The sequence below is a fragment of the Vicugna pacos genome, chromosome 2 (assembly GCF_048564905.1).
Source record: "Vicugna pacos chromosome 2, VicPac4, whole genome shotgun sequence".
Taxonomy (NCBI): domain Eukaryota; kingdom Metazoa; phylum Chordata; class Mammalia; order Artiodactyla; family Camelidae; genus Vicugna; species Vicugna pacos.
The window spans coordinates 95688738-95715579 of record NC_132988.1 but is presented as its reverse complement, the minus strand read 5'-3'; the positions used below and the strand labels follow the sequence as shown (position 1 = coordinate 95715579).

General features: G+C 36.2%; 1 protein-coding gene across 3 annotated transcripts in view; it reads right to left on the bottom strand.

Annotated features, from left to right (window-relative positions):
- Positions 1-26842, bottom strand: part of ARAP2 (ArfGAP with RhoGAP domain, ankyrin repeat and PH domain 2) — a 162737-nt gene that overhangs the window by 111167 nt on the left and 24728 nt on the right. For 2 of the 3 annotated variants that reach the window (XM_031686924.2, XM_072945370.1), the window contains exons 3-8: positions 25684-25742; positions 24513-24589; positions 23686-23777; positions 21876-22229; positions 8390-8459; positions 2202-2322 (exon numbers count right to left, since the gene is read on the bottom strand). In XM_031686924.2, coding sequence (XP_031542784.1) covers positions 2202-2322; positions 8390-8459; positions 21876-22229; positions 23686-23777; positions 24513-24589; positions 25684-25742 — 773 coding nt within the window. The remainder of the gene's footprint in view (positions 1-2201; positions 2323-8389; positions 8460-21875; positions 22230-23685; positions 23778-24512; positions 24590-25683; positions 25743-26842) is intronic. The other variant, XM_072945364.1, reaches the window with a different exon arrangement.

Sequence of the window (26842 nt, the reverse complement as noted above, 5' to 3'; positions counted from 1 at the left end):
TGTGGCTAAACTTCAGTTTTCACTGAAGCAGTATTTCTAAGGTTTCAAAAATTAAAGACGTAAGACTGTATTTAACAAACAATAATTCAAACCAAGGTTCATGAAATTCTTATACTCAGTTTACATCATAAAGATGAACTACACACCACAAAAGGACTTACTGGTCAATTGTAAACATGGTAACTTTTAAACATGTGTGGGTTGATACATTTTATTTAAACAAAAAGTGTCTGTTTAATTTTTCACTGTTACAAGTAATGGCTAAACAGATTTTCACACAAGTTGGAAGCTTTATTTAGTACGTCTATATTAAAATGAAGACTATGTGGCATATGTGAAATTCACTAGGAGGAGCCAAGAGGAAAAGCTAACACCTCAAGAAACAGGCAATCACCTCAATCACCTCGGGGCAGTGGAGGCCAAAGCATTAGGAAGACCACCCCGATAGTCAGGATTTTAGGCAATGCCATGTATTTTAAGAAATACAGGAAGAGAGAATTTGTGATTTCAGATATACTATGGGTAACTTTCTGAATTTCAGGCAATCATTCACAATACATATTTCTATATAAAATACTCTAAGACAGAGGTTGGCAAACTTTTTCTGCAAAGGGCTACACAGTAAATATCCCAGGCTTCCCGGCCATACAGTCTGCGCTGCCAGGACTCAAGGCTGCCCTGATGCACGCAAGCAGCCCTGAGGCAAAATGTAAATGAATGAGAGAGGCTGGGGTGAACAAGACCGCATTTACAAAAACAAGCAGTGAGCCAGGTTTAGGTTACAGGCCACACTTTGCCAACCCCAATTCTAGGCTACAGCTCTCGGCATTTTTTTTTAACAGCAAGTGAAGTAAGAAACACGTTTTACGTTACACCAGGGTGGTATATACACAGGTATGTTTCACACTATGTTACTTACACTTACTGTAAGCAAGGCACTTTGATATTTCTTACTATACTTCATGTTTGTTTTTTGCTTTGGGGGATTTTGTGGGGGACCATCAGAAACCACTAAATTGATCTCACTAATGGCTAGTGAGTGACTCCTAGTCTGGAAAAAAGCTGCTCCGGTGGGTACAGCAGCTGGAACGTATCCATTTACTGATTATTCCAAGCAATAATGGAAGCTTGTCAGTGATACGTAAGATTTATTAGATGCTTTCTATGTGGCATGATGCATTGGTATATGTTCTAGGAACAGAGCAGTTTAAAAAAGTTAAATATTGCCCCATAACAGCTAATACGATCATCATTTATAAAAGGTAAATACTTACAAGTGTAAAACAGAATAACCGTAATACCTACATGCCTCGTAAAACTATTATGAAAATGAACCATTTAGCTGATATCAAGTATTCAGTAGTTTTTTTCATATCACCATTATTTGAATAATTAACAACCAAGAAGTACTTTTAAAAATCAAGTTTAGTTATAATCGATACTAAAATAAAAGTAGGCTTTAAAATAGGGTAAAACTCTAGTTCTTTACTAAATGAAGATAGCCTTATCTACATTACTTAGAAGTAGTGAGGTTTATCGTTCTGATATGTTGATAGTCAATCACAGTTACAACAGACAATTTTTAACTCCCCTGCCTTCTTTCCCTGCCCACCCCCAAAATGTCAGAGAAAATGTAAAGGTTTAGACTCCATCCATAAACCACATGCCATCTTTAGATCAATATTCACCATCAAGTGACCCACAGCAGATGACACAGGCGAAAAATTTCAAGAAATATAAATGATGCTCCAAAGTCAATACTAGAATGATTACTATGCCTGTGTTTTCAGTTAAAACCTGTCATACATAAGCTTTGATAAAACCAATCTCTTCATTGTTAGAAAAATCATTTCTCCACATTAAACTTCTTGCACCATCAAAATAACAGCTAAAGGTGAGCTCCATAAGAGCAGAGATGTTTGTCTACTTTTTTTCACTGCTACATGCTCCCAATTTAGAGGCATCCTTGCCATGTAGTAGATTCTCACTAAATACTTATTGCATGAGAGAACACTGAACAAACAATGACTTGTCAAGTGGATTGTTTTAATGTTATGACATTCAAAAAATTATTATAAAATGTTTAAAAAATAACATATTTAAAGACTGCCTGACATTTCTAGCTTAACTGGTTTATTAAATTTTCTGATGTGTCAAAAATTAATGTCTGTATTTTCATAGGGATAAAGAAATAATCTTACCTTCTTTTTCTACTCTAAAAACAAAAGTTCTTTGTGTTGTAACAACTTCAAATTTGTTGTCGCCTTGAACTCGTACTGTAGATATAGCAGAAAGGGGAATTATTCCTTTTGAATACTTCTCCTGCATTGGTTAGAGAAAAAGATAACAGAAGACATTAAAATAAAATCCCCTTTATCAAAAATAGAATGGCACAGTATTTACAAGTGCTTTCTCTTTCCTCATTTCAGTCTAAAGTTTATAAATCACATGCCAATAGCATATATCCTCAAATACACTTAATATGCCAGAAAGGAAAATATTAAGTGCCCCTTTTAAGTGGGATATCATTTCAATTTTCTCTTCATCTGGCATTAAGAGGTAATGAATCACATAAGAAAAATTATACTAGACTAGCAATCCATGGTTCCAAAAAACAGCAGTGTGTTCTTTTAAACAATCTGGTCCAAGTGATTTTATGGTGTTTGCAGGCATCTGCTGGCCATAATAGGTACTGTAACTAAACCATTTCAAAAGCACAGCTATACACTGTGAACAAGAATATTACCTCAGAAACCAGACTGTTGGATTATATCAATTAACCACATTACCCAACGCTCTGATGATAAAGATCTTAATCTCACTGCATTACTTAATGTTTTATACTCCAATGGTGAAAGAGTGAAAAAATGTGGATTCAGCTGTTTGCAATTGGCATATACATGTTAACAATTTTGCTCAAGAAAGTCATTCTGAAGATTCTTGATAACTTTCTCAGTCTTCATTTTCCTGGACCCTCCTAAACCATTTGGCACAACAATCACCCAATAATTTCAACTATTTACCAAGAGTGTAATATTTACTGGGCCCTGTGCTGAAAGGAATATTCAGAGTATTTACACATTCAAGTTGCCTCAAAATGAAAAACCAATGAATCTAGGGAGAGAAAAGTTTAAAACTGAGGACAAACCATGGGAAATAAGAGTACAAAGATGAGGATTCTCAATTCTGCTTACAAGAGGTCAGAGCTTATTTTCACAGAAATCATGACATTTGAGCCTGACTTGAAGAAACCTTAAGTTTAACCAAATAGATAAGTGAAGGAGTGGAGGGGCTCCTGGCTGGCAAGATTGAATAATGAAAGTATAAAGTAAAGAAAGAAGAGGATTTATAGTGTAGAGTCAAAAGAGCTAAGTCTGAAAACACACATCAAAGCCACATTATGGAAGTCCTTAAGTGTCAAAAAAGTTTGGATACAACTTCATGGGGTTTCTTCCAAGACTCCCTTCCATAGCATCATCCACGGAGCCATCACTTTTAAGCAGGTCCCAAGAATCTGAAACAACTGGTTAGGAGAAGAATGTACTAAATCATCCCATGCAGAGCACAAGTGCCAAGTTCATATTCCTCCCAGCAGCAAACTCCAGCCCTACATAGCAAACAGGTACAAGTCAGTCACTCTGAGCAACATGGCGGTCTCCTGGGAGCTTTCTCCTCTGCTAGTTGAAGAGATACACTGTACCATTATGGTACTCCCTCTTAGTTATTTGACAGTTTCTTCTCCTCCACTGCTTCTGCTCCAATCTCTCATCCCTGACTTTATGTGTCCATCAAAATCCTACCCACTCTTGAATGCCACCTTAAATAACAACCCAGTGAAGGCTTTCTTTTGTCCACTCCAGCAGCCAAAATCATGTGAGATTCTTGGATTGTCATTCGGGGAGAAGAGGGAGCAACTTCATAGACAAAGAAGATGGATGTCAAAGAATAAGTACTTACAAAATAACTTTTTCTTCTCCTTATTTTCCATTTTTTTGGTTTTATCTTCTCTCCCTAAGAAAATCTCTTCTTACTATTACAACTACCAACTTTGTGTGCAGAATCCTAAAATCTGTCCCTTCCGTCCTTCTCTGTCCATTTCTGTAAACTCCACTTCTATATTTTGAATCATCAAGAGTGCATATAACTGTCCCATAAGCACCTCAAACTTTAAAACTGAATTATCTCCTGAAAACACACCTTCCCTCTCTATCCGCCCTTTAAACTCACTCTTCTAGTCAATCAGCCTCAAGCAGGAGAGACTTCTACTGGTGCTGATCTTTCTCACTCACACAACATGGGACTCTCCTCCCGTCAACAATGTCAACTTGCTCCCCGCTACTTCCTGGTTCTTTCTAATCACATCTTCTTGAGGTTCCCTGAACATATCGTGGTTCTTCTCAACCCAGTGACTCTGCGTTCTCTGTCTGTTCTGCAAGGACCAGTTTTTTGTACCCATCTTCACATACTTACTGGCTCTTCATCTTTCATATGTCAGCATATATTGCTCCTGAAAAAAGCCCTTCTGACTAGTCTCTTCTCTCGGGCTCCTCATCCTCACCTGGGCAGATAACCCTCATCTGAGCTAACAGCAACCTGTACTTTTCCTCTATCGAAATTACTAACTCTAATTGAAATGGTGATTTTTTATATTTACCGTGTAATCATTGGATTACAATCTTTCCCAACTGACTGTGTGACCTACATGTATTTTCTTCATCAGCTTTCACAGAATCAGTATTGTATGCATATTTTCTGAATGAATGAATCCTACGTTCAATCAATCACAATTACACAAACTCTGACAGCTCATTTTTAGTATTTTTCTAAATTTACTTTTTAACACTTCCGCTGACCTGTGCAGCCCACACCCTAACAAATGAATGTCTGACTTATCGCACACGCTCCTGATTTACCTCTCTGCTTTCAGCTTGTTTTCCTTCTAACCTTTCCTGCACATTATCATTCAAATGTCACAGCTGGAGTTAATAAAGGCAAGATTCGTGGAGGAGGAGAACAAGATGGGTTTTGAAGTTTGCACAGGATTTTCATGGATGGCAATGGCTAATGAGATTCAGATGGAAGAGCAAAACCAAAGAAGTGAAAACACGAGAAAAGACACACTCAAGGTTTCCACGGTGTGTACCCAGACACAGTTGGAAAAGGTCACTGCAAAGAAATACACGACATGATTGGCTTAAAAAGAAAACCCAATAAATGCAGGTGAGTTACAAGGTGATGCTGAGCAATGCTCGACACAAAGGGTGCTAGGAATTTTCAGGAGGGAGAGGTCTTCTCCCCACAGTCGGGTACCCAAGGGACGGGAGGGGCACAGCGCCCTTGGGGACCACAAAAGGGCCTCTCTGGCTGTAAATGTGCAGTGGTTGACACCAGAAAGTGAAAGGTCCAGAACAGCCAAAAACATTTCTTTACACTTTATCCCCAAGGTGATCCATTCTCAACTGTAGTTTGCCTACGAATTAGAGGAGCTTATAAAAATACATCTCTAGTGAGATAATCAACTATTTGTGGAATGAAGTGTTACCACTAACCCATTTTTCAGCGGAGAAAAATCAAACAGTGCTGTAGGGAAAGAGGGGAATTTTTTAAAATGAGATTTTCCTTCCTTTAGCTCTCTTCAAAGAGATTAAAAAAAAATTCCTTAAAAAATTACAACTCACCTGAATGCCTACCATAATGATGTTCGAAAAGTAAGTACTTATGGAAGAGTAACAGAAAAATAAATAAATACCCCAGAAGTGATCAAAATGTACTTAAAGGGGCGAGATATGTCACCTTAACCTCAGGAAGTTGCAGTTTCTCTAACGGCTCATTTATAATCTATTATGAGATTCCAAGTCAAATATCGACATTTTTAACATCGTAGAGTTGATTTTATATTTCTCTTCTAACACACAGTAAAGACAATACAGGGAAAAGAAGTAAAAAACCTAAATGACACCAGGCTCAAAATGACTGCGTCCTTCAGAGTGTAAAATTTTCCTTACAGGAAGAAATTTTGAGCCCCGAACACACAGATATCTAGGTCACGTTTGTCACTTATCTACCACTGGCAGACAATGAAGCGACCACGGGGCAATGTTGCCCACAGCTGAGTGAGAATGGGGGCGAGTTAGATTTCTTGGCGGGTGACAAGATTTCAAGGCTGGTGGGAGGATGCCGTTTGCAGCAATACAATGACAAGGCCGTGCTGAGACATCAATGAGTAACGCCGAAGAAAGCAGAAGAAAACAAGGGAAACAGGCAGTCCTGCGAACTACCTCCTGAGAGCCCGACCACATGTTCCTCAAGTGCTCGTTTACACACGGAAAGACCTGATACTTCCTGCACGTGACCAGGAAAACTGCACACCCAGCTGAGACGCAGCTGCGGCCACACCCATGCCTTCTGTTCCCTGGTCTTGAAATGCCACCTTCCCAGTCCACTAATCCATCCCTTTGGCCAGAAGAGTCACAACAGAAGCCATGTTTCCTTTCAGGAAATACCCATCCCAGTGTTTTTGTTCTTTTGCCAACACAAAACCAATCACGGAACAGTAAAGGAATAAAATGCCATAGGAAATCTGATTTTTTAAAAAAAAATTTCATGTCAAGCTAAAGGATTTGTAATAATTCATTTTAAGATAAACTTTTATCTCAGTTTCCAACCAAGGCTGCATCATTTTTACTGCATTACTGTGGATAGGCCTTCATCCACTCACTACAGTTGAGATGAGCTTTTTAAAGGACAGAGTGAGTCCAGTTGGGCAGAGATACTAGAAATGTGGATAATGACACCAATAGCAATAGAGCCTGATGGCATGGAAGCCTGTCTCCCTTCTGAATAGTTCTCCTCCTCATTTCAATCAAACCAGAGATGGGCACAGGTGCTGAAGAAAACCAGAGGTCAGATTGCATCTGATAGAGACTACCTTGTACCCACCCTAGGCGTAGAAACTGCCTCAACATTCAAATGAGCAAGCAAACTAAAAACAGTAGCTGAAGCAGAAAACTAGCTTTTAAAAATGTTCATCCTATCATCTTGCAAATGTCAAAGGTGAGTTTTTAAACCTATTTGATGCTTTGCCGGGACCACTGCGAAGTGAAATCAAACAATTAACACTTTCGTAAGCTTCCTATTATTCTTAGTGCTGTGGCATGTAGTGTGTAGCACTGTCTGTCTAAAAGAATATACTCTTCTTCCTTGTAGCACTAAAGATCAATATATGAAAGGGAGTCTAAATCTCTATTCAAGCCACAATTATCACCAATATTAGGTAATGGAAACCTCTACATAATGAGAAGATAATGTTAGATTATAAACCAAATGAAAGAGAACATGATTAAATGAGTATATTGAAAGAATGTATATGGTTAAGACTATAAAGTTATCTGATTTTAACTAACAAAAACTAGGCTAAATTTACCAGCTCCAACTTTTTAATTAAGGAAATTTTCAAGCACATGGAAGTTGAAAGATGAGTACAATGAACACTCACATCCTCTACCTCAATTTGACTCACATCCTCTAACTCAACTGCTCGCATAGTCAGTTTTTGTTTTATCTAACTATGCATGTGTGCAAATATATGTATGTAAACACAATATATATATAGATAGAGAACATCTGAAAGACATTTGCAGATATAATGGCATTTCACTCCTAAATATTTCGGTATACATCTCCTAAGAATAAAGACATTTTCATACCTAATGAGAAGGATGTGATCAAAACAGTATCACATCATCAAGAACTCAGCTGCCTAAAGAATATATTATAACCCCTTGCAATCCAGATATTCCATGAGCTCTAACTCCAGACACAAGCTTCTCAGCCTCCTCTCCCACTTGTCTCCTCCATATGCTCTGCCGTCCAATCAGACAATCGGGGCCTCTCACTGTTTTCTCTCTACCAAGGGCTGTTCTTTCTAAGTTTCTCTATGTACAAACATTCCTCTTTCTTCAAAATCCATGGCCACTGAAATCTGTGCAAGAAGTGCTCCTGGGTTTTTCCACAGCCCGTCCAGAGTACAAAATAACTTCCCCTCACTTCACCATTTCTCATTTATGGTGTCATCCTGTGAGCATGTTTTAGTGCCGTCTAGGATAAAGGCAGTTTCTCGTGTAGGTGTCTGTCCCTCATGGCAATTTCCTGTAGTTGCTCAGAGATATTCCACAAATAATTTTTAGATATACAAATTTTTAAAAAATCCCAATTTTAATCTGTCAGGGAGAAGTTAAACTATGGAAAGAGTTAGGTGTTTTATCCTATGCAAATTCTTTTCACACTGATAGTCCAACTCCTGTTCTTAAAGACCAAGCCACGCGCTTAGTTTACTGATGTTCACTTAGCAAGCCCAGGGCAATCTTTGGAAAGTGTGAAATGTACTTACCTTATCATTATTGTAATAAGAAATGCTAAGGCCGTCAAATTTCACCCATCTTTTCTGAAACATGCGTTTTCTGTAAAATATATGAAATCGTCATTTTATATTTAATAACCATAAACTTGGATTTTAGATACATTTGTAATATAACTGTTGAGTATGTTCCCATTTGCTGTTAAAAAGCAAAGAAAACAACAGGCGTGAAAATGTACACTTTTGACAACAGTACATAGGAAAGAAAAAAATACACACAATGACAATTTTTAATCAAGTGACCTAGGTATTTTTTTTTAATGTAGCTGCTAATGGTGTCATCATCCACATTTATAAGGCTGAGTGGAAAACAAAGTGTGGTCAGAAACACAATCATTCACCCATATCCCTTAAAGGGGCTAATCCCTTAATGAAGATAACATGAAGTTTTACCCTACATTAAGCTTATAACATTTTATCCTATTTTTTTCTTAATTTTTGCTTTGGAGCATGAATAATATTTTGCTAACATAACAAACAAACAGCTTTGTGAATCGGATTTACATAGTTATATATTTTAATTCTGATCAAATAAGCTGAAAAAGCTGTCTAAATCTAGAGAATCATTTGCAATCATCCAAAATTCACTGAAACATTAACAATTTGGAACAAAGAGCCACATGAAAGGCCAATGCAGTTTAAAATGGTTACTGACATGAAAAACAAAACACAACAGTATCCCATGTTCCTTATTTAGGCATAAAGGAGAAAAAAACACATTCTGACTCCGTAAGGGAAAGGTGAAAAACCACTTCCCCTTGGGCTTGTTTTTATTTAGTTTCAGTCCCCTTCCCTGAAGTCAGACAATCCTAAAGGTTTGGAATATCTTATTTTCTACATGACTCTCAGTGTGAACGGACACCATCTAGACACGTTCAGCCTTGAACACAGATAATACGCGAAAACTAACTTCTGGTCTGAAAAAACAGTCATTTCTAAACCAACAGGTAAATGACCATGTCTGCCTTTTCCTTTTGCACAGTTTCCTAACATGGTTAAGATAAGAAAATGGTAGAACTTTCTGTGGTTTTCAGATTTAAAGATAGAAAAAGCACTTCAGGAAGTGTGGAGAACCGGTCTTCTGGGCTGTTTCCTGAGCGCGACACACCTATGGCTCCAGTGAAACACCATGAGCCTCCCACACTGATCATCAGCCAAGTGATTCTGCTTAAGATAAACTTAGAACAAATCTGATCAAATGGAGAAAAGGTTTGAAATTCATTAGTGTGGACCACATTTTCACATATAAGCATTTAATAAATCATTAAGTAATACGAACATGTCAAGACTTTCTAATTATATAACCACAACGAACTTCCCAGCCCTCTTCACACCTTATCCCTCATCCTTCTGCTTCTGTTTAACTTCTCTTGGTCTGCAATGTGTTTTCTTAACCTTGCAACATCTGACAGTGTCGGTTCTTACTTCCTTCACTGACCTAAGCGTTCTTCAAGTTGCCAGCGTTAAAAGTTAAAAGGTAAAGAAGTACCAAGCAAACACACAATAACTATACATTGAACAAAAGCATGTAGCACTCATTTTATGTAATACTTAAAGGCAGGTAAACAGACATCTTCCCACACAATCCCAACTGTAATTCTATAAATCAAGATTTTGTTCTGGGCCCCCACCTACCTTACATGGTTAAGAGTGGTAAGCTTGAGCTCAGTACCTATAATCTTCCATTTCAGAATAAAAATCAGCAACATCTGTAGGAGATAAAGCTCTTAGGACCTTCCATTATCCCTCTGTTTCCTTTGCTAACTTCTCCTTGTCTTTCAGAGTTCCACCTCAGCCACCTACACAGACATTCCTTTTCTGCAATTCCTCTCCTGGAGAATAACAAAGTTACTCTTTCTCAAAGCACCCTCTCCTTTTCCTCATAGCGCTTAACACAATCTCTAATTACATATGTTTGCTTAGTTGCTTAATGTCTGTCTCCCACACCAACCCTCATGCTTTACAAGGACAAAGTCCAAGGAGGTTTCATTCTCCCCTATATGATAAGCAACTAACACAGAGACAAATATGGCACTAAAAAAGAATCTGTTAAATGAATGAGTGACAAGATTATGCACATGTCCCTTAGCAACATGGACAAGATGACAGAGAAAACCTCAAACGACCGGCACTCAAATAATGAGCATCTTTTAAAAGAAAGGTTGGCAGAAGGCAGGAAAAACTTCTAAAAAGTCAGAATTAAATTCAAAGTTTGAAAACTTGTCAAACCCACTTTAACATGTCTTAGATTGTTTGGTTGTAGCAATTTGGACTCATAAAGCTTTCTTAGAATTCCATCACCATCTGGATAGACAGTTTGAGGTCTGAGACATCATCCAAGAGTTTTAACATTTGTGTCCACAGAAAAGTGAGAAGGGGAGGAGGGTGAGAAGACAGCTCAGAGATCAGTCAAAGATGCTCCCATGTGACTAGTTACATTTCTTTTCTCAGGCACTGACTACAAAGGACACACTCAGGAAAGCCACCAAAACCTCAGCCTCTGAGCGACTCAACTCCTAAGATACTCCCCCCAATCATTTTCATTTTCTCATCCACGAGGTGATTATCTGATGTGTTCAGCCATTTCATCCCAATGTTTTTAAAGATTAAGTCTGTCTAATGATCTACTGAAGGACAAGTAAATGAGACAAATCACAGTCCATGATAAAATGGAGTGAGTGTAGCAGCTGACAAATCAATTGTTTCGTTGTTGGAGAGAGCCACTGTGCCATCATTAACACGTTACTTCTGTTGCTATTCACTCAGCCACCATCAAATCTGTGGGTACCTGCTCTGTGGACACTACTCTCCAGCCATCCTGCCTCCTTTCTCTAAACTCCTTCTTGCCTCCTGGCCTTCCCACATGCCATTTTCTCCACTTGGAATGCTCCCTGCCTGCTCTTGATGAGGCTGGCTCTTTATCCTTGAGATATCAGTTCAAAAGTCATTCCCCCAAGTGGCCACCATTGAATAACACATTGGTCCTCCAGGTTCCCTGGGCCTTTTGCTCCATCTCTTTGCTTCATGGCACTCAGCAGAACTTGCAATCATGTATTTGTATTGTGTCCTCCATCTCCCACACTAGGTATTGAGATCCTTGAGTGCAGAAACCATTTATGTTTTTTATCAAGGTAAAACCAGTGACTGCCACAATTCCTAACTTATAAAACTGAATACTCAGTGAGTGATGAGTGAATATATTTCTTATTGAAAAACGCTTCCTCAAATTTTCATTTTATGTATGGAGAATACAAACACTACTAACTTAACTACTTCACTCTTAATTTCATTTTTTGCTTTTATCAAATACTAAAGATCAGAATTTTTATATGACAAAATAAAAGCCTTGTAAAATATCTTGTTATTAAAGCAAAAGTAGAGTCTACAGAAAACTTGAAAAATTCATCATTAGTTTCCATGTAATTTTAAAATACATTTTAGAGTTAACCAGTTTTAAAATACATTTTTAAGATGTGTATATTTTGTACTTTCCTATTTAAAAATGCAAATTAATAAATTAAATGTTTCTAAAACTAAATTTACATAAACATTTTTGAATCTATTTAACTCATTAAATGTGTCAGTATTCAATTAGCTATTTTCTGCATGTAAACTTCAATACTGAATTCTACTAACTGGTTATTTAAAGATAACTTAGATACTTCCTCACAATATAGTCCTCCTTTCTAGCAAATGGAAACCTGTATTCAATATTGGTAAACTCTATAAATTAATCAAAAATTCAACTGCATAAAAGGGAGAGCTTGAGAAGTACTTGGTTTCTAAACATCAATACAATTTTAAATTAAAAAATGTTGGTGAATAATAAATTTTTAAGAGTTATCTTTTCTGTGCAAGAGTTAAATATTTTTCTCATGTATTTATGAAAGTCTACTCAATATCAGGCAACTAATTTCAGTGTAATTATGTAAAATTAATCTTTAACATTCAATAAGAGATTGCTAAAGTACTTTAAGTTCTCTCTGATGAGGGGGATAAATTAGGAATTTGGCATTAATGGATATATAAAATAAACAGCAAGGGCCTACCATATAGCACAGAAACTATATTCAATATTTGTAATAACCTATAAGGAAAAAGAACCTGAAAAAGAATATATATATATGTGTGTGTATATAACTGAATCACCTTGCTTTACACCTGAAACATTGTAAATCAACTATACTTCAGTAAAAATGGTTTTTAAGTTTTCTCTGACATAAATGATGCCTTTTCCTTAAATTTCAATTAACTTCCCCTAATTCAATTAAAATTGATGTATTTAGTAATTGTTACAAAAAAAGGACCAAGTATAAAATACAATGTCACTCTAGCCTCTATTCTTACTATCACGTGACACAAATTAGACCTGAAATAATGAAGAATTATCAGCCAGAGAAGAGATTTTAAAGCCTCAGTCAATAAAGAACTTCTTTGGCACAATAATCTTCATAATAAAAACAGCCACCACTTATAGAGTGCTTTGTTCTACGCATTGTTGCAAGCATATACAAATATTAATTCATTTAATCCTCCAAACAACCATATGAGGCAAGTAATATTATTACTCCCATTTTACAGATGAAGGCACAATGGAATCATTAGGTTAAATAATTTGCCCAAGCCACACAACTAATAAAGAGCATTCCAGTGAGTCAAATCTAGGCACTGTAGTCCAAAGTGCGTGCTCTTAACCACTGTACAAAACAGACTCTGGTATATTTTATAGCAAAGCATCTTGGATATCCTGTTAGGTAGCAATAACATTTGACCTCTATGCATTTAATATGTGAGTTCAACTTTGCAAAGTGCTTCAGAATTCTTTCAAGAAAAGGTGAAGTAGACAGGAAAAAAATTAGCCTTGGTTTGATCCTATTTTGTTTTTAGAGTGTTAAAGGGAAACATTTCTTTAAGAAGCTTTCTTAGAACATTTTATAAGGCATGTGCAGTGTTATTGAACGCATTTCTATCAGCTCTTCCCCTGAGCTCTGGCCGGGCAGGTGATGTAACATTTCGACCACTATTATAAATACAGCCTCACCACCTGGTGTCAGTTTTTGTTGTCTCAAAATTGTGTATCTTAAAATTTCTTTTTTAAGTAGTGTATTACAAACAATTAGTTATCTATTTATGAAGTATTTACATGAAGGCACCTCTGTTTAATTTCATTCCTAAGTGCCAGTAGGTTTTTTTTTTTAAAGACTATATCTTTTAGCTTTAAAAAACTGCAAAATTGGACAAGCATGCTAACCAACAATATTAATTTAGGGAGGCAGAGGGTACCAAATTGTCAACTTCAAATATCACATAACCAGAATGAACCTCAAAGTGATGAAGTCAAATTTATGACTTTTATTAATCATGGTATTTTAATCATGACAAACATACTTACCATTCTAAACAGAAGTATCTAAAAAAAGGTGTCATAAACATGCTGTTTCAGACTCACATGCCTTGTTTACATAATCCTGAAGAATTATATGCATATTTTCTCTTATTTTCTGCTCCAACCTTAACTAGCCTCAATATTTTTTATAACTACTACAATTTCCAAAAGTATAGATTTTTGTTTATATATCTAATAATGAATTTTTTATTTCTCTATTTATTTAATTACTCTTAAGTATGAGGCTTTTAAATACTGCAGCATTAGTTACGAAGCATTTTACAGATACACATCCAAGGAATTATTATAATGTTTCTATAAAATGTCAGCATGTTTCTATTCTAAAGTGTATTTCCTTACTTTTAAGCAAACCAAAATGATAGTTTCCAAGATTCCATGAAGCAAAATGAGTTGGAGCCAGAAAAAAATAAAACAAAATTTCTCTGAAATCCCAGCTTCCATCTCTGTTTTAAATGAGAAAAACACAAATGTTATTTACCACAAAATCCCACGTGCTAAAAGGAGTTTTAGAAGTCAATGATAAAGCATTTATTAGAAGTCAATGATAAAGCATTTAACGTGTGACTACTAATCATTGCACTATTTACAAGGAGCTTAGTGCTTACATGACATAATATATGAAAAGCCACGTTAAAAGATGACACCTCTTTATTTTACAGAGTCACACTCTATAAAAAAATAAAAACTTAACATGAAACCAGCTTATAGTTAAGATGATCAATTAAAAGCTTGTATTTATCTTTACTCCTCACAAAACCTCAAGAGATTAAAAAATAAATGAAAACGAATAAATACCTACAAACCAACACTGACGGGAGAAGGAAATGACAGTATTAGGAAACCAGGAAAGCACAAGGAGGGAGAGGGGCTGTCTCAGGAGGTTTCAGAGAGCTGATTGCTAAGCCTACAAGAGATCAAATTGAGAGGAAAACCAATTTACTCACAAAATCTCAGAAAGTCTCAGGAGATACAAGTACCAAGTAACTCTGGAAGTGAATATGAAGGAGACAGGGTGCTGAGAACAGGAAGACTGACTGAAAGGCTACTGAAGAGAGAAACTTGCACCCCTCAGCACTCCACCCCAGAACGCTTCCCTTACTCCACAGCTGGAAAACAGCACCTCCTCCTCCTCCTCCTCCGCAGGACAGCAGAGTTTTATTCACTGGAGAAGGTCAAATCCAGGTCTCTAGACTGGGAGACTCAGACATGGCTTAAGGTGTGGGACAGTATTACAGTAGAATCAAGCCCACATCATAAATACTTATTCTCAAAGTCCACTTTCCCTACTAAGCTCCCCAAATCACCCTTACCACCCTCAATAAAGAGGCTCATTTAAAAGATACTGGCATGAGGAGTCTCCAAGGAAACACATTAGGAAAGGCCTAGCGAGATCATCTTGCAAGAAATAGACAGCAAGGTCCATCAGAGCACGATCCCACCAGCTTTGCGGTGTCTCCTTTAAGATGAACAGCCCAAACAGAGAATCAGTTATGACAGGAAGACTCAACTGATGCGGCAAACTTCATTGCTGTCTTATGTTAAGTAACTGCCACAGGATCTCAACCTTCGGAAGCCACCACCCTGATCAGTCAGGAGCCATCAGCATGAAGGCAAGACCCTCCACCAGTAAAAAAGATTATGACCTGCTGAAGGCTCAGACAATGGTTTCTATTTTTTAGCAAATAAAGTGGTTTGTTTTAATTTAAAAAATGCCCAAAATTAATAAGTATCTGAGGAAAGCATCTCAAAGATAAAAGATGGGGAAGAAACCCCCTCCAAAAAATTGAAAGAAGCAAAGTCTACAGGAAAAAAAAAGCTTCAAAACACTTATTAATAGCCACAGAGAGATAAAAGAACATAGTGTGTCTGTGAAACAATAGTACATTATAAGAAAGTCAAAAGTAAGAAAGTGCTTTCTACATTAAATGTAAGATAACAAAAAGCAAAAGTGGGTTACAATACATAAACTAAATAAGCTTTCTTAGGCGGCTGTAGGATGATAAAATTAACATGTGTGTGTATTTTGGTTACTTCACAGATTTATAGTCCTGAGGAAGAATTTGTGGATAAATGAGCGATAAGTACATAGAAAAACTAAGCAAATAAAAGAAATCAATAATTATTAATTCCAAGGAAATAAAAGGTGGCAAATGAAAGAAAAAGCCATCATTTTATGTTGCAAAGCTCAAATATGAGTAGCCTTTACACAGTCCTAAGAATATTAAAGTAAATATAGATAAAACTCATTTTATACACCTACTTTAAAATATGATTAGCTGGGAACTGTGTCTAGGCGGGTGAACAGCAGTGAAAATGAATAAACATTATATTCTATGCTAATCTTTCAACAGTTAATACCCATCACTGAAAAGTCAGGAAGCATCAGTATGGAACTATTAAGATAAAGTAAATACCAAAAGAAACTACTAAAAAATTAGCAAGTGGCTGCCTCTTATGATGAAGTGAGATGAGAGGAAACATTGCCCTTTTTTTTTCTTCCAGTTTTATTGAGACATAACCAACAAACAGCACTGTATCAGTTTAAGGTACACAGCATAATGATTTGACTTACATTCCTCACGAAATGATTACTACAGTAAGTTTAGTGAACATCCATCTTCTCTCATAGACACAAAATTAAAGAAGTAGAAAAAGAATTTTTCCCTTGTGATAAGAACTCTTAATATTTCCTCTTAGTAACTTTCATGTATTATAGCCGTGTTAATTTTATTTATCATGTTGTTTACATGCACTTATTTATCCTATGAACTGGAAGTCTATACCTTTTGACTGCCTTCATCCAATTTCCCCTCCCCCCAGCTATTTTTTTAAAAATAAGTTAGGCAGAACTTTCAGACACTTAAAACCATGTGCTTTTATAACCACCAAAAAACTAAACTTTAAATATTCAATGTAAACACATGATTTCTTTACTTTATGGTTGCCAAGGTAAGAATTGACTAGAACTCACTTTCAGTAATATTATCAAAGATCACCTGAAATGAAATGATGCTCTTCTGAAAAGAAAGAAAATTTAGGTTTACTGAGCTCCAATTAAGGGGATCTGTGGCCAGGCCCAATGTTACCTACTTTTCCAACTGATCCCATGGAGAAAGTCTTGCCCTTACACTTTTACGTGTGGGAAACAGAGGTTCTGAGACATTAAGTCACAGAGAGAATGAGTAATAGATGAACAATTCTAATTTCTGTCTGATTCCGAAATCCTCATTCACTTCTCTATAGCTAGACTGACTGAAGGAAATTAGCCATATTATTTTAATAAATACTAAAACTAAGAATTTTTTTCCTCAAATTGCAAATAAAATATCAAAACTTTTATTCACTTGACACAGGCTTTACAAGTTATGTGTGATTTGAGAAATGGGCAAAAAGACACACTTTATCAGAGATTTAAGAGTCAATGTTTAAATTCCACAAGGTGATTGATACACAATACCTTGGTCAGATAAAGACTTGTTAAGTTTCCACTACATTTGCTTTTCACTGAAAGGCTGGCCATAGGACAGCATTCCCAGGAGATCTGAGGCACTCGCACGCTTCTGTGCAGATGGGGAGTCGCTCCACTGTGGTAGCCTTGGAGACTCTGGGCACTAGCTGGAAAGTCAGCCTCTGACAAAGGTACCAACAGCAGAAGCTCTGATGTCCCACCAAGTCACAGGACTGGCTTCTGAGTGCTCTCTCAACCACTGTTTGGGATTTAGCCTTTCTTTGGAGATTTGATCACTGGCTTTCAACCTGGACATGCAATTCACTGGCAGTTTCTCCCTCCAGGTCCTACAGCCCAACCTGCATCTTCCATAAAACAACCTCAACTTACCCTTCTATGTATCTCACAGACTTTAGGACATTCAGATATCACGACACCTATACCCTTTAACTCCTTCTCGCCTGAAAAGTATTTCATCTAAAACCACCAGTTAAAATGGTACCCATTTTCCAACTGCTCTTTCTCCTCCCTAGAAGATCTTAGAAGAAATGTTTTCTCAACCTCTCTGTAACCTCATGATTCTGTACTTTGTGGACTCTTCTGTATCAATTACCATACTTTGTCTTTTGAGTGTATTTTTATTTGTATTTTTTTCTGCCCTAAGTGGAAGATACAAAAAAGACATGGAACACATCCTGCTCATCTTTATATTCTTTCATAAATTCTTAAATGTATCATATATACAAACAGCTTCTGCTGTCCCAGGCTCACATGGCCACACAACGCTTCTCTATGGTTAAAAAAAATTGGTAATACTTTTTTTAAAAAAGAATTTAACTGAGTAAGAAAGAAGTTCTAAATCATCTTGTCAAGTAAAATAGGAACTCCTCAAGATACAGTGCAGTTTTTGTAACATCTTTAGAAAACAGGCTAAAAAGTCGAAAGGGTTTCCGAGTTGCAGATACTCTTGGATATTCAATATGTGCTTTCCTAGAAGGGATGTGCCACAATCAACCATGTTCTCTTTCCTTTACAGCGACTCACAGGATTTGTCCTGAGTTACATAGTCAAGAAATGCTGGCATAAATTCTATCCAGTCTTTCATATTTGCATCTACTCAGACTTGCTGAAGAGCTTGAGCTTTTTAGTTACATGTAGGAAAGGGGAGAATCTTGTTTTATTAATCTGCAAAACCCAGAGAATTCTCTAAAACAAGTATCATTTATTAAGTTTTATATCTGCCTGGCCTGTTTGAAACACTAACAACAGACCTGAGTTCAAAATTTTATCAAGTTTTTTCCATACAATTTTTTAAACCAATAGTATCAGGCTATATTATAATTAGATCATTCTAACAGTTACATAAATTTTCATACTTTAAGCTCAATTGGAAATGTTTCCACATTTCTCTAGTTGCATGGTGTTAAAAATTATTTTCTTACTAAATAGTGGGCAGTTTTTACATACTGTGCACTGATTCAGAACTGGCATTTCCATTTCAAAAGCAAACAGACACTCAGTCATGTGAAATAAATCCAGATTATGAATCTGATTACTTTGTTTAATGTCACCCATGACTGAGGACAGTTTCAAACACTATTTGGAGAAAGATAAGAAGAATAACTGAGTATGGCTATTATTTGTTTTTAAACTCTGTTTTGACAATACTTGGACATGTCTTTAGGAGGGAAACAGAATTTCAATAAGGACCCTGAGAGTCCACTGCTCTGTTAATATTTACCAGTGCTACCAACGGTACCTGCAGATTTCTAACCAGTACAGTGTTTAGAATTAGTTTTTATTACAAAATCCCTATAATTTTTTAAAAAACAACCTGTTTTACAAAAATTTAAAGACAGTACTATGTCTAATGGCTAGGGTTATTTTGAACAAATTCATTCAAGAACAAACACTAAGAGCATCTACCACATGCCAGGCGACCTTTCAGCTGTTTAGGATGCTGTAGTAAACAAGAGCCAATAGACATGACTGTTCCATGGAGCAGATATAAAGTCAGTCAATCACCCAATGTGTGAGCTATGAGAAAAACAATTAAGGGAGTGTTGCAGTGATGGGGGAGAGGGGCAGTGATAATACTGAATTTGGAGTTCAGAGCCTCAATGCAAGAGGCTTTAGAGTAAGAACCTGAGGACGGTAAGGTACAAGTCATGTTGCTCTCCGGGTAAGAGGATTCAAGGCAGAAAGAACAAGTGCAGAGGTCCCCAAAGAGGGACCCTGCTTCTTATGTCTAGATTTGATAGAACAATAAAGTAGCTTTACTGTTTTGTAATCAATCAGTTGTAATTTTCAATCTGGGGCCCAAGGGAGATGGAGGAAGCTGGTGTAAGATTTTAGCCAACCCTCTAATCTGTTTTATGCTACTACAGCCCATCAGCCAAACCTGGCCCCTTAAATGTATTGATAAATAAAGTTTTATTAAAACACAGCCTTATTCATCAGTGCACATATTCTCTGTGGCTGTTTTCATGCTACAACTGCTGAGTTGCTGATCTCCTACAGACACCATAAGGCTGTACAGATCAAAGGATTTCATGTCTGACCCTTTGCAGAAAAAGTTTGCTAATACATTCTCTGTGGAATTTAGAACGCGATCAAAAGCAGTGCTACCTGCACCAAAGAGATGTACGACCGTGAATTAAACAAAGCTCAGCAATCTCTGCGTAAGGAATGGGTAGGCATCATGTTGTCTAATTACTAAGCATCTTAAACACTCTCACCATGGCCTACAGAGTCTCATTAGGGAAAGGAAAGATGCAGATGCTACTTGTGCTCTAATAAATATGTGCTTCTGAGGCAGGTGCACATACTTCCTTCAAGTTGTAGTTAATAGAATCATAGAGAAGAGTTTTTAAATTTTTTGGTGATATAACAAGCTCCTTTGTTTACCTTCCCATCTGCATCCTGGTATCTTGGAAAGAGACTGTGAAGCCAGAAAATTCAATTATTTTCCCTCAAATGGAAAACTATAAATCTAGAAAACTTACAGCCTCTAACCTGAGGCAGGCTTAAAATAGAAAGGATGGAAAGTCAGAGTTGTGATAAAGAGAGAGGGAAAATGTTCTAACTGTCCCAGGGGAGGCCAGTAATGGAGAAGGTTTCTCAGTAAGCCTGAAGCATAAACATACTAACCCTGTCGAGAGCGAGGTACCAAGAGAAATCACATAGGAAACCGCAGCTGCTGGGGGCTCTGTACCCAGAGTCTGTTCCGCCTTCCAGTGGTACTTTGCGAGAGCACTGGGACCTCCCTAAACATTTAAATCCTACAAAAACAAAACGTTTGAGACTATTCCAGCTCACTGTTTCATTCCACCAGTGTGTATATTCAGGGGTGACACATCCCTTTGCAATTTGACTATGCATTTACCAATAACACTGATGACTGATGAAAAGTAGACACAGCTGACTACTTTGTAGTCCTAATGAAACCAGAAAGCAGAAAGCAGAGAGACAAAATACGTGATACTAAGGAGAACTCTGGTTCAGTTTGCCAAAGGGACGCAATTCTATAAAGTACTAACCATATAATTACTAACCACAAAAGTGTTGGGCTTTTTTTTTTTCTTGATTTCTTACAAATATAATTCCTGCTCCCACTAGTCAACTGGTGCTTCTTCTGGTAATTTTTTTGCTAATAAAAAGTATTTTAGGTGAAAACAAGACTTCTAAAAATGATGCACCTTTTCTGGGGAAGAGTAGAGAAAACCAGCACCTTACAGGGACTCATCACACCAACTACTTGAACATGAAAGATTTAATCCCCAAATAATTTAATAATTCATGGGAAACATTTCCAGTAAATATTTCAAAGGGACATTCAAAATTCAGGATGCCAGAAAACAATTCTAATTAAATATAATGCCTCCCCAAAGACTTCTCAGTACTATAAAATGCTTAAGGACAGAAGTTTCTTTGTACACATCTGAAGTGATAAATCTGTTTTAAAAGTATAATTTTCAAGGGACTCTGACCTTTTGTGCAACATTCAGAAATCAAAACAATATATCAATAACAGTGAAGGCTAAAATCTAACAATGACGTACTTTCCCCCAACTACAATAAGCCTTGTATTCCCAAACAGAGCACTGTTATAAGAGGAGCAAAAGCCAAACAGTGTGGGCTGAGTAATACTAACTCCATCTGTGTTGTTTTTCTTTGCTACAAATTGAGACACAGGATAGCGTATTTTGGTGTAAAGTTAGAAACTAATATTAAGGATCTAGATGTGAAATTGTAACTCTTGGTTTTAATTTGCTCTTTAGAACCTTAACCCAGCATTCCATGCAGCCACTGTGCATGTCCCTCACTGTCCTAACAATGGCATTTGCAAAAGTGCATTGAAAATCCCTAAAAACTCTATCTGTATGTGTAGGAGGTGGGGAGGAGCAGCAGCAACCTAGCAGGCTTAGAAATGGATACATTTGAATTTTTAAAAATATGCCACTTAATAGAGTACATGCTTAGCATGCATAAGGTCCTGTGCTTAATCCCCAGTACCTCCTCTAAAAATAAAAAAATAAAATAAAAACTTAATTACCTCCCCCTGAAAAAAATTGCCACAAAAAAAAAAAAGAATAAATACATACCCTTGGGGACAGAGTTTGTCGAGCCATCCTGATTTAACCTTCCTTGCAGATGAGCCGTAAAAACAGGCATAGGGAGATATCACATTTGAGGAAATGATTGATGAGTCAGTGTTTCCACTTGTTGAGCTTAGAGGATAACTGTGCCTATTAACAGGGTCCAAATTCGATGCTTTTTGAGTCCTAGATTTAGATGGCTTTGAGTTTTTTCTTCTTAAACTCTGAAAGCATTCTTCTACTGTTGAATAATCTGATTCTGAAGCAGAGTCTACAGGAAGTTTGCTTTTGTCCTCTCGAGGTATCCAAATATCTTCCACCTTGTCTTCACTTATATTCTCCGTCCTGTTATCATATATGCTAAACAGAAAAGAATGGTGTTGGTATTTCCCAGCGCTGTATGTGACTTGAGCTGTCGGTTACTTTTGTTGTTTATTAAACAATCGATCACAGAAATTTAAGGTCAGGAAAAATCTTAACGAGCTCAATTAACCCATCTGATAATTTTCAAAACTCTTCTTGACCAGAAAAATAGAAGTCTCTCATTATCCTAAGACATATTTGACTACTACTAGAACCAGTGTTTTTTTTCTTATGTATCATTTAATCTGATCTGTTTATTCTAGGGGTTGGTACAGTGGTAGGATGGAGATGGCCATATTCTTTGCACGACAATTCAAACATCTTCACCTGCACCACTAAGCGGCCAGCCACTTAATAGGCAACATCATGAACACTACCTGGTCTATTTGGAGACCTTATTTCCACGTGTTGCCCCTTCTCTGGCTCCCCAATGACTCCAAGGACCCTATGCTCCAGCATAACATGACGAAAAAAAGAGTACATCTGACACATGAGAGCTTTAGTATTATTTTGCAACACTGATGAGGAAGAACTGCCCCACATTGCTAATCAGAAAACAAGAAAGGGCCAGGGTACATTCAGAAGGTAAAAGCTGTGTAATATGTAACATTTACTGGAACACGGCGTCACTGGGTCTACGTATATAGATTTAAGGGATGACAAAATAGATTCGTTCAGCCGTGTATTAATGTATAATGAAAATCATTACAAAGAAGTTTTTGCTAATTCATGAAACAGATATGCCTATGCCTAGGTATCAGATTACATCCTTCTGGACACAGTGTTCTAAAAACCATGCTTCCTTAAAGAAGGATTTACCCTTGTCTCCTCCACATTTTGCATTGTAATAGCTTCATATCAAATGCTTACTGAAGATATTCTATTATTTAGTTTCAACTTAAAGAAATCCTCAACAGCATGAGCCATGGAAAAATAAGGGATAAAATAGAAGATAAATGTCAAGTAATGATGCAGTATGCCAAGTCTTAATACAGCTGAGGAAAAATAAAATTTAAGTTGCTGCCTTACGAATTCTGTTTAATTTCAGGTGTGATACAAATAACTAATTTTCAAGCTGCTCGTCAATGCTGAAGTTCTAATAAGAAGAATGTGTTACATTTGTAAAAAATCTGACATTTTGTGCACTGCCCCTTTCTTTTTCATATTAACATAACCTCCCATTTTTAAGGTGCAATCGTGGTCATCACATGTTTGCCACTTTGGGGAGGAGAGTGTGGTTTCAACTAGGAAAAGACAAAAATAATCTGCTATAGGACATATGATCAGTTTACAGACTCTAAATTCAATTATTAAAATGAGTGCTGTGATAGAAAGAAGGGATTGGAACTTACTAATGTAAACTATTTTCTTAGAAATATAATGTGACCAAGAATTCAACATTGCATAATGTTTTATTCAAAAGAATCAATTACCATCAATCATGTCCTCGTACCTTGATTTGACAAAAAATGAGTTTCTTTCAGTAGTTGTTTCCCTTTTGAGTGTTTCTTCATGAGTCCAAAATTCATTCCTTATAGATTTCTTCTATAAAAAAAATATACTTTTTTTAGGGTAGTAATATTCTACAAAGATCTACAATATCTGAGCTTAGTTTTATTAAATACATGTCTAATTGTTTAGGTCAATTTTCAATAAAAACAATTGGGGATACTGTATTAAATATAGCCTTTTGGTGTCCTTTTTCAATATTTTATTGAAATCATTAATAATATCATTTCAGCTAAGAAGCACAGAGATGATACTAAGAATAAAATTTACTTTTACTTTCCCACTTACTTTTTGTCTTTCAACTTCTCTCTCATCATGATCAAGAAAAAAAAATATATCAAAATAGCACAAGTATTGGAGAGGAAAAACTTAGTAATAAGTTGAATAATTTACAGTTTCCAAAGATTGCAAAGAGTTACAAGTCTGTCTATATTTGGGTATAAGGCAAAGTAAAATCTAGGGGTTTTTGTTGATTTGCTTTTGCGTTTTATGGGGGTTTGTCTTTAAAAAAAAAAAGTAACTTATCTTGTGGAAAATTTTGCAAACCCACCAACTTATACATCTGAAATCCAAACTGAAATGTGTTTTCATGATATATTTTTAAAGATATAAATTTACTATGATTTTATTGAACAGAATTTCACTGACTGGAAATTTCTTTCCTCAATATAACACATTCTTCAAACAGCTTAAAGGAAAATGAAGAGGCATATATAGGCATAAAAGCAAAGAACTGAATATGGAAAAAAAATTAAAATGTATGGGACTAACCTTGGAATTTTCTAGTCTCTGGAAGAGAAAGGTCTCTCCATAAGGTAAAATGAAAGATGAATTCTCCTCATTTGAATCTTTTTGGGGGAATTATAGGATGAGAATGGAAAGATGTGAATAATGTGAAATTTTGTTCAAAGAAAAAAAGCATGTGTTTAATTATTTTATAGCAATATGACAATTTAAAGCTTTATTCTCTGAGTGTCCAAATATGCTAATTCTTAGCCCCAAACTAACTCTTACCATGGTTTTCTCACTCTCTACACCTCTCACCTCCCAGCTAAGACATATTACTCACTGTTTCTCAAAGTCACATTTTTGATGTGTCAAAAATGTCCTAACCTCTAAGAGCCATGTTAACATAACTAAGCACATTGTGCACATACAGTGGAAACTGTCATATCACATTTATAATGTTCGTCCCTAAATAAGAAGATAGTATTAACGGCAGAAAATTAATCTTAATTCTACTATAATTCCCAACAAATGACCATTTAAAGCTCACTAGAATAATAGTCAGATGTTAATAGCACTCAAAATGCCAGAATCCACTTAATATAATCCCTCTGTTTCCATAACTACTAAAGCACCTGTAAATAAATCACTTCAAGAGAATTAGCACCATCCCTGAGCTACACCAATCTACAAGAAAGAACTCTCAACACTTGAATTTTCTGCCACGGCAAATTTTTTAAAGGTTCAGTAGCCAAATGTTTGTCATCTTATCATTGGGAAGAACATTCCTGGACTTGTACAAGCAGAATTTGCAGAAAGAACAGCCTCTGTCAATAATCAACGGATCAGAGCCATGTAAGCCCTTTGCTGTTACCATGGCAAGATTACTTTCCATAAATCTACGCCCTGTAGCTCAGACTGTCAGAAACCACGTAATTTAGTTAAATGCCTTCAACTGTAGCTAATGATAAATGAAGGCTGTAGAAAAAACTCTTTTTCCATAGGCATGCACAGATTTTCAGGAGTCTCTGCATACATTTCTGTCTTTCATTTACTCACCTTTGAAAGTCTGTAGTACTGTAAACCCTAGCAGACCGTTATTTCCAGTCCTCCCCGCTCCTCCTTGGGGGGCTGCCCTCTTGATTGTGATTTTAACACATGTAAGACTATCAAAAAAGCACTAACTAATTTACAGACTTTAAATGCTGAGACTCACTTTGCTGTGTCACAGATTTTCCAGTTGAGGTAGCAACATTTCTTCTCTCACGGAAATAGCTTAAAGTAAAGGGAAAAAGAGGTAAGTTAAAATACATACATAAAAGCAGATGTTACCAGCTTGAATAAAGAATTAGAGACACATAGATTCTTTTGGGTAAAAAACACCCCAATATTCAAAAATAAGTTTAATTTTAATTAAATATAATGGCCAAATTCCATAAATGTGTTTTTCTAAATAGTCTTAAAGGAAGTGGTTTTACTGGATCCTACTAGTGTTTGTTCCTCACTTGTAATTTATAATTTATAATTCACAAAAGTAAACGATCATATTTGCCCAAGAATTTGTATAGTTTTTTTTTTTTTGGTCATTAGGTTTGTAATATTGAGTCAAAAATTTGTCTGGCTCCATGAGCATAATTTGAAAATAAAACAAGACTTTTTCTCAAAGATCCTACAGCCTTGGGAGGGAGACACAACAGGTAATTAAGTAGAATACAACATAACAGCAGTGACAGAGAAAAACACTATGGAAACAGAGGGTAATGAATCTACTACTATATGAAAGAGTTCTATTTTTCTATCTAAATGTAAGGATCAACAGTGTCCTTAACCTTTCTTTAAAATATATATATATATATATATATATATATGTATATGTATATATACACACATATATACATACACCCAAGTAACTATAAGAAAGAGTATTTTAAAAAGAATAGAAACCAACAAACTAGAATATGGACAAAATTTAAAAATCACTGTAACTAAAAGATGGTTCTTTGAAAAGAATGATAAAACTGATAAACCTCACGGAAGGGAAATAAGAGTGAGAGACAGAAGAGACAAATTGCCAATATCAGGACAAAGAGACAATGTCAAAACAATTTCTATGAACATTAAAGGGGCTGAATTACAGATGATTAAGAAAAACCCTGGGGGGACAGAAATATCTCAGTGGTAGAGTGTACGCTTAGTGTGCAAGAGGTCCTGGGTTCAATCCCCAGTATCTCCACTAAAAATTAAAACAAAATTTATTTTTAAAAATAAAGAAAAGAAAAACTTATGTCACATGTTATTTCAATAACTTAGATGAAGTGGAAAAATTCCTTTAGGTACAAATTATCAAATATGATACAAGAATAAACAGAAAATCT